Source organism: Phoca vitulina, unplaced genomic scaffold, assembly GCF_004348235.1.
Source record: "Phoca vitulina isolate PV1807 unplaced genomic scaffold, GSC_HSeal_1.0 scaffold32, whole genome shotgun sequence".
Taxonomy (NCBI): Eukaryota; Metazoa; Chordata; class Mammalia; order Carnivora; family Phocidae; genus Phoca; species Phoca vitulina.
In genome coordinates, this window is record NW_022589735.1 from 192,804 (window position 1) to 207,889 (window position 15,086).

General features: G+C 41.0%; 2 protein-coding genes across 2 annotated transcripts; both read left to right on the plus strand.

The window, feature by feature from the left end:
* Nucleotides 1-6: 6 nt before the first annotated feature.
* LOC116645088 (protocadherin alpha-6-like) lies at nt 7-15,084 on the plus strand (the record flags this gene model as incomplete). The annotated part of the gene is made up of 2 exons (XM_032425065.1): nt 7-117; nt 13,629-15,084. A coding segment is annotated over exon 2 (1,281 nt), but the record flags the coding sequence as incomplete, so codon positions are not given.
* Nucleotides 4,492-10,162, plus strand: LOC116645325 (protocadherin alpha-7-like). Its single transcript, XM_032425471.1, has one exon. It carries the CDS (start codon nt 7,445-7,447, stop codon nt 9,896-9,898), a length of 2,454 nt encoding a protein of 817 aa, XP_032281362.1. The 5' UTR covers nt 4,492-7,444; the 3' UTR covers nt 9,899-10,162.
* Nucleotides 15,085-15,086: the final 2 nt, after the last annotated feature.

The following is a 15,086-nucleotide window of genomic DNA, read 5'->3' on the forward strand; positions in this document are numbered from 1 at the left end:
TCCGGGGAGGGCCCGCCCAAGACCGACCTCATGGCCTTCAGCCCCAGTCATCCACCCTGTCTGGTAGTGGGTGATATGAGCGAGCAACAGGATTTAAATGATGAGCATTGTGCCAAGGTAAGTCTGAATTGTCATAATTAACAGTTAATACATACATGAAATACTAAATTGTTTCCTTAGAATTTCTCTTTACATTTTTCATTTTAAAAAATTTGAATAAATTTACTTACTACAATCTGTTCATTTTTTCTGTTAACTATTGTAATCTATGTAGTTTGTTATTAGTCTTAATTTAAACTGGAATCAGACATTATACCTATTTGTGGTGCATTTTTATTTATTTATTTATTTATATATTTTAAAGATTTTATTTCTTTTTTGACAGAGAGACAGCGAGAGAGGGAACACAAGTAGGGGGAGTGGGAGAGGGAGAAGCAGGCTTCCCGTCGAGCAGGGAGAGCCCGATGCGGGACTCGATCCCGGGACCCTGGGATCATGACCTGAGCCGGAAAGCAGACGCTTAACGACTGAGCCACCCAGGCGCCCCTGTGGTGCATTTTTAATATGCATAAGTAGCAGGTTTTTTTCTAATTATTTATGTAGAATTTTCACTTCTTTGCATTAGATCCAAATAGTGGTTAAATAGAAATTCAAGGGAACTTGCACTTTGATCAAGTAAATTCATATAAAATCTGTATTCCTCAGACACTGCAAATCTCTTATGTTTGAATTTTATTTGGTGTGTTGCTTTTCATGGAGATATTTCTTCTTTTTAAAAAAGTTTGTATTTGGGTGCCTGGGTGGCTCAGTGGATTAAAGTGTCTGCCTTCAGCTCAGGTCACGATCCCAGGGTCCTGGGATGGAGTCTGCATGGGACTCCCTGCTTGCTTGCTCTCTTTCTCTCTCAAAAATAAATAAAGATTAAAACAAATTTTTACTTAAATTCCAGTTAATTAACATACAGTGTTATGTTAGTTTTAGGTGTAAAATTTAATGATTCAGCACTTTCATGCAACATCCGGTGTTCATCACAAGTGGACTCCTTAATTGGGGTCCTCTGTTTAACCCATCACCCACCCACCTCCCCTCTGGTAGCCATCAGTTTGTTCTCCATAGTTTAGAGTCTGTTTCTTGGTTTGCCTCTCTCACCTCTTTCTCTTTCGCTCTTTTTTCCCCTTTGCTCATTTGTTTTGTTTCTTAAATTACACATGAGTGAAATCATATGGTATTTGTCTTTCTCTGACTGACTTATTTCACTTAGCATAATACCCTCTAGCTCCATCCACGTTGTTGAAAATAGTAAGATATCATTCTTTTTATGCTGAGTAATATTCCATTGTGTGTGTGTGTGTATATATATATAACATCTTCTTCATCCATTCATCAGTCACTAGACACCTGGGCTGTTTCCATTTTTGGCTATTGTGGATAATGCTGCTATAAACATCAGGGTGCATGTATCCCTTTGAATTAGTATTTTTGTATCCTTTGGGTAAATACCCAGTAGTGCAATTGCTGGATGGTAGGGTAGTTCTGTTTTTTAACCTTTTGAGGAACCTCCATGCTGTTTTCCAGAGTTGGCTCCACCAGTTTGCATTCCCTCCTACACTGAAAGAGTGTTCCTCTTTCTTCCCATCCTGGCCAACACCTGTTGTTTCTTGTGTTGCTGATTTTAGCCATTCTGATGGGTGTGAGGTGATACTTCATTGTAGTTTTGATTTGTATTTCCTTGATGATGAGTGCTGTTGAGTAGTTGTCATGTGTCTGTTGGCCATCTGTGTGTCTTCTTTGAAAAATATCTATTCATGTCATCTGCCAATTTTTAAGTGGATTTTTCATTTTTGGGGTGTTGAGTTCTATAATACTTAATATATTTTGGATACCAACCCTTTATCAGGTGTCATTTGCAAATATCTTCTCCCATTCTCTAGGTTGCCTTTTAGTTTTGTTGATTGAATCCTTCACTATGTAGGAGCTTTTTATCTTGATGAAATCCCAATAGTTTTTGCTTTTGTTTCTCTTGCCTCAGGAGATATATCTAGAAAGAAATTGCTATGCCCACGCCAAAGATGTTACTGCTTGTATTCTCTAGGATTTTTATGGTGTCAAGTCTCACATTTAGGTCTGTAATCCACTTTGAATCTATTTTTGTGTAAGAAAATGGTCCAGTTTCATTCTTTTGCAGGTTGCTGTCCAGTTTTTCCAGTACCCTTTGTTGAAGAGACTGTCTTTTTCCCATTGAATATTCTTTCCTGCTTTGTCGAAGATTAATTGATCATATAGTTGTGGGTTCATTTCTGGGTTTTCTGTTGTGTTCTGTTGATCTCCATGTCTGTTTTTGTGCCGATACCATACTGTCTTGATCACTACAGCTTTGTAATATAACTCAAAGTCTGGAATTGTGATGCCTCCAGCTTTGTTTTCCAAGCTTGCTTTGGCTATTCGGGGTCTTTTTTGGTTCCATACAAATTATAGGATTGTTTTTTCTAGCTGTGTGAAGAATGCCACTGATATCTTAATAGGGACTGCATTAAATGTGTAGATTGCTTTGGGCAGTGTTGACATTTTAACAATATTTGTTCTTCCAATCCATGAGTAGGGATTATCTTCACATTTTTGTCATCTTCAATTTCTTTCATCAGTGTTTTACAGATTTCAGAGTCCACGTCTTTCTCCTCTTTGGTTAGGTTTATTCCTAGGTATCTTACTGGTTTTGGTGAAGTTGTAAGTGGGATTGATTACTTAATTTCTTTCTGCTGCTTCATTATTGGTATATAGAAATGCAACAGATTTCTGTATGTTGATTTTGTATTCTGCGACTTCACTGAATTCATTTATCAGTTCTAGGAATTTTTTGGTGGAGTCTGTTGGGTTTTCTATATAGAGTATCATGTCATCTGCAAATAATGAAAAATTTATTTCTTCCTTGCCGATTTGGATGCCTTTTATTTCCTTTTGTTTTCTGATTGCTGTGGTTGGGGCTTCCAGTACTATATTAAGTAATAGTGGTAAGAGTGGACATCCTTGTCTTGTTCTTCACCATAGAGGAAAAGCTTTCAGTTTTTCCTCATTAAGGATGATATTATCTGTGGGTTTTTCAGTTGAGGTATGTCCCCTCTAAACCTACTTTGCTGAGGGTCTTTATCATGAATGGATGTTTTACTTTGTCAGATGCTTTTTCTGCATCTACTGAAAAGACCATATGGTTCTTATTTTTTCTTTTATTAATGTGGTGTATCATGTTGATTGATTTGTAAAAATTGAACCACTCTTTCAACCCAGAAATAAATCTTACTTGATCATGGTGAATGATTTTTTAATGTATTGTTGGATTTGGTTTGCTAGTATCTTATTGAGAATTTTTGCATCCATGTTCATTGAGAATATTGGCCTGTCGTTCTCGTCTTTAGTGGAGTCTTTATCTGGTTTTGGCATCAGGGTAATGCTGGCCTCATAGAATAAGTTTGGAAATTTTCCTTCCTATTCTATTTTTTGGAATAGTTTGGGAAGAATAGGTATTAACTCCTCTTAAATGTTTGGTAGAATTTGCCTTGAAGCCATCTGGCCCTGGACTTTTGTTTGTTGGGAGTTTTTTGATTACTGATTCAATTTCTTTACTGGTTATTGGTCTGTTCAAGTTTTCTATTTCTTCCTGTTTCAGTTTTGGTAGTTTATATGTTTCTAGGAATTTATCCATCTCTTCCAGGTTGTCCAAGTTGTTGGCATACAGTTTTTCATGATATTCTCTTATAATTGTTTTTACTTCTGTGGTGTTGGTTATTTCTCCTCTCTCATTTGTGATTTTTTTCATTTGGGTCTTTTCTCTCTTCTTTTTGCTAAGTCTGGCTAGAAGTTTATCAATTTTATTAATTTTTTCAAAGAACCAACTTCTGGTTTCATTGATCTGTCCTATTGCTTTTTTAGTTTCTCTATCCATTTATTTCTGCTCTAATGTTTGTTATTTCCCTGTTTCTGCTGGCTTTGGGATTCATTTGTTGTTCTCTTCTAGCTCTTTTAGGTGTAAGGTTAGGCTATTTATTTGAGATTTTTCTTGCTTCTTGAGGTGGCCTGTATTACTGTATACTTCTTTCTTAAGACTGCTTTTGCTGCATCCCAAAGGTTTTGGACCATCGTGTTTTAATTTTCACTTGTTTCCATGTACTTTTTAAAATGTCTTCTTTGATTTCCTGGTTGACCCATTCATTGTTTAGTAACATACTGTTTGACCTCCATGTATTTGTGGTCTTTCCAAATGTTTTCTTATGGTTGACTTATAGTTTAATAGCATTGTGGTTAGAAAAGTTGCATGGTATGATTTCAATCTTCTTGTATTTGTTGAGGACTGATTTGTGACCCAGTTTGTGATCTACTCTAGAGAATGTCAAGCCCCACATCAGGCTCCATGCTCAGTGTGGAGTTTGCTTGAGATTCTCTTTCTCCCTAAATAAATAAATAAATAAATAAATAAATAAATAAATAAATCTTTTTTTAAAATAGAGAAGTTTTCTCTGAGAGAATACTGAGCATGATGGGCATTCCTGGGAACAGACCAACTTAAGTAAATGAGTACACAGAAAATCCCAATGTGGCTAGACACAGAATAGTCTGGTTTGGTCAAAACATATGGTTCTTACAAGAAAGAGTATGAGATAAGACAGGAAAAGTAATATGAGAAAAAGCTCTTGGGTAAGTTAGAGTACTTGACTAAGAAATTTTGACTCACCTCTAAAGTCATCTGAAAACTAAAAGAGTGAAACAACAGGAATAAAAGGTGTGTTTCAGGAAGATGACTGTCAGGATTTAGTGAAGGATAAATGGGGTTGTGGCAAGATAACACAATAAGAAGCAATTGAAATAATCCAGGATGGCAGCAATATTTAAAACTCATTTAGGCACAGTCAGGAGGCAGAAGCACAGTGGAGGGCCAGAAGGTTGTGGAGCCTCATGTTGGGCTCCGTTTGGTGGCCTCTAAGTGGTGCCCCCTTTGAGAATGCCATCCCAAAGCAAGGAAATCCCAGGTGCACTTGTGGCCTTGGTGATTAGTGCCAACTCACTGCCACTGAACATAGTTGGAACAGAAAATTGGAACAGGGCAGCAAGCCCTTCAGAACTAGGTTTTTAAAACAAAAACAGAATTGCAATCTTGGCAGAACTGGGCAATGAGGAAAGAAAATTACTAGTGTAACCAATCTTCAACCAAATCATCCTGGAGCTACGGATGCACTCTGGAGACCCTTTCTTAAAAAGGACTTTCAGAGGCACCTGGGTGGCTCAGTCAGTTAAGTGTCTGACTCTTCATTTCAGCTGACGTCATGATCTCAGGGTCATGAGATGGAGCCCAGTGTGGAGCCTGCTTAAAATTTCCTCTCTCCCTCTGTCCTTCTCCCACCCATGCTCTTGCATGCACATGCTCACATGCCCTCTCTCTCTGAAAAAAAAAGACTTCCAGGTCATGCTGAGCAGCAGAATATTACAGCCCAACAAAAGGTAGCTTTGCAGCATGCATGTGCACATTCATCTGGCTGTTTCATAACTCTAGACTCTGCATTTGGGAATCATATTCTTCCTATTTTACTTCACCTTGACCTAGAATTAAGGAAATATTTGTAATGAAAGTGACTGTAATATCAAATGCCGAAACTACTATCATTCAGAATGATACTGTCATTCAGAATTGAATTCAGTGACTTCCAGAGTTTTGGTGAATATTTATATTCTTTGCTTATTTAAAAGAAAGGTATGTGTAAGTCAAAACAGAAAAGGAGGGTCACCAGGATTTGTGAGCTTTGGAAGCTGTATTATCTGAGTGACTTACTATGTTACCCATGGCTGTAACTTTTTTGTAATGTAGTTTGATTTTTTAACTCTAAATAAGACTCTGATTTGGATGGTCACATAATTCACCCCTGCAGCCCCCAACTAGTTGGACTAATATGTCCACAATAGATTTTCAAGAACCATTTATAGTACTTAAGTTTAAACAAATGAGGATGCTTTAAAAAATGTGAACCAGTAAGCTTAAATAAGTTATATTCATATTTACTGTTTGTAGAATTGATATTAATGTACCTTTTGAGTTTATAGTCAACATGCCATCCTGAAATACTGTTTAACTCATAACTAGCTCCCTTATTCCCCATTTTAAAAGGAAATCTAAGTTAAGACTAAGACTACCAATCAGTCTTTATAAAAATGTTTATAAAGCTATGCCACTATACATTATATGACTAAATGGTATTAAAGACAATTAATTATGAGAAATGTGGTTTTAAAATTTGTACCTGCTCTTAGTGTTACTACATAAATGGTATGCCTATGTGGTTTTATTGTCCATTTTTGTGCTAATTAAAAACATGCAAGGTGGAAAAAACTCATTTAAGCAGATATCAAAATTGGAAAGCAATACAGGTGTAATTATTTAATTTGCACTTGGAAACAAAGGAATGAGACATTCAAGAAAATTTGTTCTGTGAAGTAAAATAAAAAAGGATAAAACCACCCCAAGCTTGATTAAAGGATTGCTCTAAGTATGACAAATGAGTACCAATATTTTTCTAATGAAATAAATTTATGTCATGAAATAAATAATCTAAATTAAATTGGAGGTTGTAAAAACAGGTACATACTCATAAAATGTGGAGCTTAGAAAGAATGGAAAGAATAAAGAGATAAGAACCATGAACTTTTGGAACAGAGTTTATAAATTCTGATGAAAAGAGAAATTCAGAATACTTCTTCCATGCAAAATTCACTTAATACAAATTATTCCTCTTCAAAGATCCCCTAAACCATCTATTATTGTGTTTTCTCAGGAGAAGTATATGAATTAGTTGCTTTTATCCCGTTTCCTAAAAACAAACACCCCTTCTAAATTTTTCTTCCATTAGTAACTACTTGAGACCAAGAGTTTTCTTAACAGAAATCTAAGAAAATGGAGTTACCTGAACTCTGAACAAAATATTTGAAAACTTAGTGTTCCTGCTGTGTGATTCGCTTTATTGTCAGATTTTTATTTTTATTTAAAACTGAGAAAATGTGTTTTCAAGGCATAAGGAGACTACAGTTATGGTTACACTAAATATTTAGAAGTTAAGTCTCTTAATGCTTTCAGCAAGTACGAGAAGTGTTGTCCTGTGCTTTAACAAAACTGAAGGAGAAAAAAATCAGGGGTTAAAATAAAACTTCATATTTATTAATAACAAGTTGATATTTGTAGCTCATACTTACTATTTGGCCACATGATGTCGCTCTTTACCGCGAAATTTTCTCATTCAAGACAAAACTAAGTCATCCGTTTTCATATTGGAAAGACTCTTCACTCTGTTTCTCTAAGCGGATGTTGAACAATGGCGAGCACTTCATGATAGTAAGAAAGACATAAGAAGATTCCTCCAAATTTTGAGACAAGTTACGATTTGAATAAAAAAAAAACAATTAATTTGAAATGGTGTACTCGAATCGAGGCGATCGGGGGCACTGGCATCTACTGCTGTTTTTCAAAATTCTCATAGCCTGGGAGAGCGCGAGCGGCCAGGTCCACTACTCGGTCCCCGAGGAGGCCAAACACGGCACCTTCGTGGGCCACATCGCCCAGGACTTGGGGCTGGAGCTGGCGGAGCTGGTGCCGCGCCTTTTCCGGGTGGCGTCCAAAGGCCACGGGGACCTTTTGGAGGTAAATCTGCAGAATGGCATTTTGTTTGTGAATTCTCGGATCGACCGGGAGGAGCTGTGCGGGCGGAGCGCCGAGTGCAGCATCCACCTGGAGGTGATCGTGGACAGGCCGCTGCAGGTTTTCCATGTGGAGGTAGAGGTGAAGGACATTAACGACAATCCTCCTGTATTCCCCGAGACACAAAAGAATCTGTTTATTGCAGAATCCAGGATGCTTGACTCTCGGTTTCCACTAGAGGACGCTTCCGATGCAGATATCGAGGAGAACGCTCTGTTGACTTACAGACTGAGCCCCAACGAGTTTTTCTCTCTGGACGTACCAACAAATGACGAACAGGTAAAACCTCTTGGACTTGTATTACGGAAACCTTTAGACAGGGAACAGTCTCCAGAACTTCATTTAGTGCTCACAGCCACTGATAGAGGCAAACCTGAGCTGACTGGCACCGTTCAGTTACTCATCAAAGTGCTGGACGCCAATGACAACGCCCCAGCTTTCGACAGAACACTCTATGCGGTGAAATTACCAGAAAATATTCCCAATGGAACTTTGGTAATTAAACTTAACGCCTCAGATTTGGATGAAGGCTCGAATGCGGATATTATTTACTCGTTCTCTAGTGGTGTTTCCCCAGATATAAAATCTAAGTTCTACATAGATGCCGTAAGTGGAGAAATTATAGCAATAGGACATATCGATTTTGAAGAAAGCAAAACCCACAAACTTCGAGTAGAAGCGATCGATAAAGGCTACCTACCACTAGCTGGTCACTGTACAGTTCATGTGCAAGTTTTGGACGCTAATGATAATGCTCCAGAGTTGACTGTTACTTCCCTGTCTCTCCCTATCTCAGAGAATGCTCAACCGGGCACAGTCATCACCTTGATTAATGTGTTTGACCGAGATTCTGGAGCTAATGGGGAGGTGACCTGCTCACTAACATCCCATGTCCCCTTCAAGCTGGTGTCCACCTTCAAGAATTACTATTCGCTGGTGCTGGACAGCGCCCTGGACAGAGAGAGCGTGGCGAACTATGAGCTGGTGGTGACCGCACGCGACGCAGGCTCGCCTTCGCTCTCCGCCACGGCCAGCGTGTCCGTGGAAGTGGCGGACGTGAACGACAACGCGCCGGCATTCGCGCAGCCCGAGTACACGGTGTTCGTGAAGGAGAACAACCCGCCCGGCTGCCACATCTTCACGGTGTCTGCGCGGGACGCCGACGCGCAGGAGAACGCGCTGGTGTCCTACTCGCTGGTGGAGCGGCGCGTGGGCGAGCGTGCGCTGTCGAGCTACGTGTCGGTGCACGCGGAGAGCGGCAAGGTGTACGCGCTGCAGCCGCTGGACCACGAGGAGCTGGAGCTGCTGCAGTTCCAAGTGAGCGCGCGCGACGCGGGCGTGCCTCCCCTGGGCAGCAACGTGACGCTGCAGGTGTTCGTGCTGGACGAGAACGACAACGCGCCCGCGCTGCTGCCGCGGCCAGGGGCGGGCGGCGGCGGCGGCGGCGGCGGCGCTGTGAGCGAGCTGGTGTCGCGGTCGGTGGGCGCGGGCCACGTGGTGGCGAAGGTGCGCGCGGTGGACGCCGACTCTGGCTACAACGCGTGGCTGTCGTACGAGCTGCAGCCGGCGGCGGCTGGCGCGCGCAGCCCGTTCCGCGTGGCGCTGTACACGGGCGAGATCAGCACGACGCGCACCCTGGACGAGGCGGACTCGCCGCGCCAGCGCCTGCTGGTGCTGGTGAAGGACCACGGCGAGCCGGCGCTCACGGCCACGGCCACTGTGTTGCTGTCGCTGGTGGAGAGCGGCCAGGCGCCCAAGGCGTCGTCGCGGGTGCTGGCGGGCGCCGCTGGCGCCGAGACGGCGCTGGTGGATGTCAACGTGTACCTGATCATCGCCATCTGCGCGGTGTCCAGCCTGTTGGTGCTCACGCTGCTGCTGTACACGGCGCTGCGCTGCTCGGCTCCGCCCGCGGAGGGCGCGTGCGCGCCTGGGAAGCCCACGCTGGTGTGCTCCAGCGCGGTGGGGAGCTGGTCGTACTCGCAGCAGAGGCGGCACAGGGTGTGCTCCGGGGAGGGCCCGCCCAAGACCGACCTCATGGCCTTCAGCCCCAGCCTACCTCAGGGTCCCAGCTCTGCAGGCACTGTGAGTCTCAAAAATAATTTTCACAATAATTTTCGTTTTAAATCTTTAATATTTATTATTTCCCTCCATCTTCTTTTTTATCTTTAATTATGTTTTTTTTTTTTTTCTTGAGAGTGAATGAGTTTATCAGCTCTTTCCTGAGAACAGTTTTTCAGAAAGAGGGTGAAGGGGTGCACAAAACGGCACCGAGCTCCTGGCCGAGCAGCAGGCCAAGGAAGCGAGAGGCAAAGAAAGCAGGGAGACAGGACACACGGAAGACAGAGGGCAGCGCCTGGACAATCTGGCCTCAGCAAGCTGGCAGGCCCCAGGGGCTGAGGTGCGTGGCTCCAGGCCTCAGTGAGGGAGAGACATCACAGGCATTTAATAATGGTTATACTTGATTATTATCTCATCATTTCAGATGTAAGTTCTGTATTGGTACTAATTCATTTACTTAAAATTACAGTTATGCTTAGAATTCATTTTAATTTGTTGCAGATAATCGCTTTGCAGTAATGAATATATTTCAGTAACATTCCCTTTTTTAAGGTTTTCAAAGTTGGCATGAATGGATTACTTTTCTTTGCATGATAGAAATTGTTTCCTAAATCAAATTTTAATATTTTAATTTTTCAGTCTTTAGGAAATGTTGTAGGGAGATACTTGTATGACATATTTGGAGTTATTTACCTTCAAATCTCATATTGCGACTGCATTGAAATGTTTTAATGTAGCTATGTCACTTTGCCTTTTCTTTTCCATTGAATATCAGTTATTTTAGTGTTTTATTACACCAAATTAATTTCCTTTTTATGTAATATTTGTACACTGAATCATTCTTTTAAGGTTTCTCTAAACAGTTTTCTTTCGCATACTTATGATGAATTTGATATTTATGATTCTTTTTTAACTGTAGTGGCTTCATTTATTTTTGAATACGAAATACACTTACATGGTTTACAATGTTACCCTTCCACCTCCAATATCAAGCCACTTAATATACCTCCTTGAACATTTCTAAGGTGTTTTTTTGTTTGTTTGTTTTTAAAGTAATATCTACACCCAAGGTGGGGTTTGAACTCACAACCCTGAGACAAGAGTCACATGCTCTACTGACTGAGCCAGCCAAGTGCCCTCGGTCTTCCTTGTCTATTTCAAACGTTGCAATTTCTTGGTTATCTTAACACAGATATTTTCTTTATATAGAAATAAGTACCCCTCTTCTATTTTAAAACATAATAGTCATATCGCTTTTCCTCTGTCTGTTTTACTTAATATATCTTGATAATCATGATGTATCAGTACTTGAGGATGTGTCACATTCCTTTTTCCAGATTTATGGTGCCCCACTTTGCAGATATATCATAATTTTTTCCCTTACCCTAACATCAACATTTAGTGGAACAATGATTAGTTTTTCTTTAACTTGCATTTTTTTTTTCAATTGACAAACTATTATATTGGTAAGAAGCAATTTTGAGCTCTCACAGTTGGGAAAATCTTAACATATTCAAATTAGATATTATTGGTATCTTTTGTTTTTTTTTTTTCTATGATGTTATATATCAGTTATATTTCAATTTTAAAAATGCACACCAGGGGTGCCTGGGTGGCTCAGTGGGTTAAGCGACTGCCTTCGGCTCAGGTCATGATCCCAGAGTCCTGGGATCAAGTCCCACATCAGGCTCCTGGCTCAGCGGGAAGCCTGCTTCTCCCTCTGACCCTCTCCCCTCTCATGCTCTTTCTCTCTCTCTCTCAAATAAATAAATAAACAAAATCTTAAAAAAAATAAATAAAAATAAAAATGCACACCAAGGGGCGTCTGGGTGACTCAGTCGGTTAAGCATCTGCCTTTGGCTCAGGTCATTATCCCAGGGCCCTGGGATGGAGCCCCACATGGGGCTCCCCTGCTCGGTGGGGAGTCTGCCTCTCCCGCTCCCTCTGCCTCTCTCCTCAGGCTCCTGCTTGTGCTCTCTCTCTCTCCCCCTCTCAAATAAATAAATAAATAATCTTAAAAAATAAAAACGCACACCAAATTTCAAAGATAGTACAAAACTAAAAATGAAATATATTTCATCAGTACTTTCAAAAGTAATATTTACATGTTGAAATGGTAGTATTTGGATACATTCAGTTAAATAAAATATACTATTAAAATCTCATCTACTTGTTTTTACTTTTAAGAATGTGGCAACTGGGGTGCCTGGGTGGCTCAGTCGGTTGTGTGTCTGACTCTTGGTTTTGGCTTAAGTCATGATCTCAGGGTCTTGGATGAGCCCTACCTCAGGCTGGGCACTGAGCGAGGAGCCTGCTTGGGATTCTCTCTGTTCCTCTCCCTCCTCTCCTCCTTCTCTGATCGCCCCTTGCATTCTCTCTCTCTAATAAAAAAAAATGGGGCTACTAAGGGACACCCTGCTGGCTCAGTAGGTAGAGTGAATGACTCTTGATCTCAGGGTTGTTTGTGTGTATATATATATATATTTATATATATTTATTTTTGTATATTTACATATACCACATCTTCTTTATCCACTCATCTTTTGGTGGTCACTTGAGATGCTTTTGTAATTTGGCTATTGTAATTAATCTGCAGTAAACATAGGGGTGCATATATCCCTTTGGCATAGTGTTCATATTCTTTGGGTAAATATCCAGTAGTGGAATTACAGGATCATATGGTAGTTCTATTTTTAATATTTTGAGGAACCTCCATACAGTCTTCCATAGTGGCTGCGCCAGTTTGCATTCTCACCAACAGTGCATGAGGGTTCCTTTTTCTCCATATCCTCAATAACACCTATTGTTTCTTGTGTTGATTTTAGTGATTCTGACAGGTGTGAGGTGATATCTCATTGTAGTTTTGATTTGCATTACCCTGAGGATGAATGATGTTGAACATCTTTTTATGTGTCTTTTGGCCATCTAGATGTCTTCTTTGGAGAAATATCTGTTCATGTTTGCCCCTCCCCACTGCTTGCTTGTGCTCTCTCTCTTGCTCTGCTGTCTCTTTCTCTCAAAATAAAAAAATAAAAACAAAATCTTTTAAAAAAGAGAGAACCATAGAAGGGGGGGAGGAAGATGTGGGTTCGGGAATACCTTCAGTGAAAGTCTTATTTGAAACATTGGAAGTGGATGAGAACACTTAAAGGAAAGCATATACAAAGTTGAGATTGAAAGAAAAGGATGAGCTCATTTAGGAGCAGCTGAAGGATCAGAGCATCAAAGAATTATGGGTAGATATTCCACGAGAATTTGCAGTGATGAAGTATGTGAAGGAAAATGTTTAGAGGGGGAGGAGGGGGGAAATTTAGAAATGCTGTAAAGAATATGCACTAAAATTTTCTTCCATTATTAAGTAAAAAAAACAGCCTTAGGAGTATTTGATATTCATCAAATAAAGAAAGAATGGACTTCAATAATCTATAAGATGTTAAAAATGTGGATAAAATTTGTTAATTTAAAATTACAGTCCATTCTTTCTCAGAGCAAAATATAATAGCATGTCCTATAACAGAAATATATGCACGTTTCTTCTCTACACAAAGAGTGTAGTATAGCTTGCACTGCTAATTCCCAGACCTACTTCAGATCACAAATTTTCTGAACTGGTTGATAGCAGTAATTAAATTATTGCGAGAGAAGTTGTGTTGCTATGAATTATCTGATCCCTCATCCTACTCTAAATTAATAAAAGAAATTAGACGAGATGAAACTGGCTCTGTAAATTACGAACATAAGGAGATTTACTATTAAAGTAAGGCAAAATAAGAATTTCTTTTTTAACTTAAAAGACTACAGCTTAGCGCGGTTATGTGAATTCATTTCTTACCCTTTGTAGCCGCATGATGTCGCTGTCTACCATGAAGTCAATCTAGTCATTACAGTATGCAAAATCCATTCCTCCTATTACTGATTAGTTCCACCAGTGCTCAGTGATGGCAGGCGCAGAAGAATTGGATTAACAGACTCGGGATCATACAGATTTTATCTTAATTGCGAGGCAAGATCTTCTGATGGAAATAAAACAAGTATTTGACATGGTTATTACCCTGGAAGGCCGACTGGGATCTCAGTATCTGCTGCTATCGCTTCTGCTCCTTGCAGCGTGGGAGGAGGGCAGCGGCCAGGTTCAGTACTCGGTCGCCGAGGAGTCCAAACACGGCACCTTCGTGGGCCGCATCGCCCAGGACTTGGGGCTGGAGCTGGCGGAGCTGGTGCCGCGCCTTTTCCGGGTGGCGTCCAAAGGCCACGGGGACCTTTTGGAGGTAAATCTGCAGAATGGCATTTTGTTTGTGAATTCTCGGATCGACCGGGAGGAGCTGTGCGGGCGGAGCGCGGAGTGCAGCATCCACCTGGAGGTGATCGTGGACAGGCCGCTGCAGGTTTTCCATGTAGAGGTAGAGGTGAAGGACATTAACGACAACGCGCCGGTGTTTCGTTTAAAGGAACAAAGAGTGCTGATTTACGAATCAAGGCTGCCAGATTCTATGTTTCCACTAGAGGGCGCGTCAGATGCGGATGTTGGCTCGAATTCCCTCTTAACCTATAAACTCAGTTCCAGCGAATACTTCGCCCTAGATGTGAAAACAAACAGTGATGACAATACACAAATTGGGCTCGTGTTAAGGAAATCCTTGGACAGAGAGGAAGCTCCCGAACATAACTTACTGCTGACAGCCACTGACGAAGGCAAACCTGAGCTCACTGGCACTGTTCAGCTGCTGGTCACTGTGCTGGACGTGAATGACAATGCTCCCAGTTTCGAACAGACTGAATATGAAGTAAGGATCTTCGAAAACTCGGGCAACGGAACAATAGTCATCAGACTGAATGCTTCTGATCGGGATGAAGGAGTGAATGGGGAAATTTCATACTCTTTTAATAGTCTTGTTCCGACCATGGTTAGAGACCAGTTTAGAATAGATCCAAATACTGGAGAAATAGTAACTAAAGGGAATTTAGATTTTGAAAAATTGAATTTATACAAAATTCGTGTTGACGCGACGGACAAAGGCCACCCACCCATGGCTGGACATTGCACTGTTTTATTGAAAGTTTTGGATAAAAATGATAATGTCCCTCAGATTGCATTGACTTCCTTATCCCTCCCTATCCGAGAGGACGCTCAATTAGGTACTGTTATTGCCCTAATTAGCGTGTCAGATCTCGACTTCGGTGCCAACGGGCAAGTGACCTGCTCACTAACACCTCATGTCCCCTTCAAGCTGGTGACCACTTTCAAGAATTATTATTCGCTGGTGCTGGACAGCGCCCTGGACAGAGAGAGCGTGGCGAA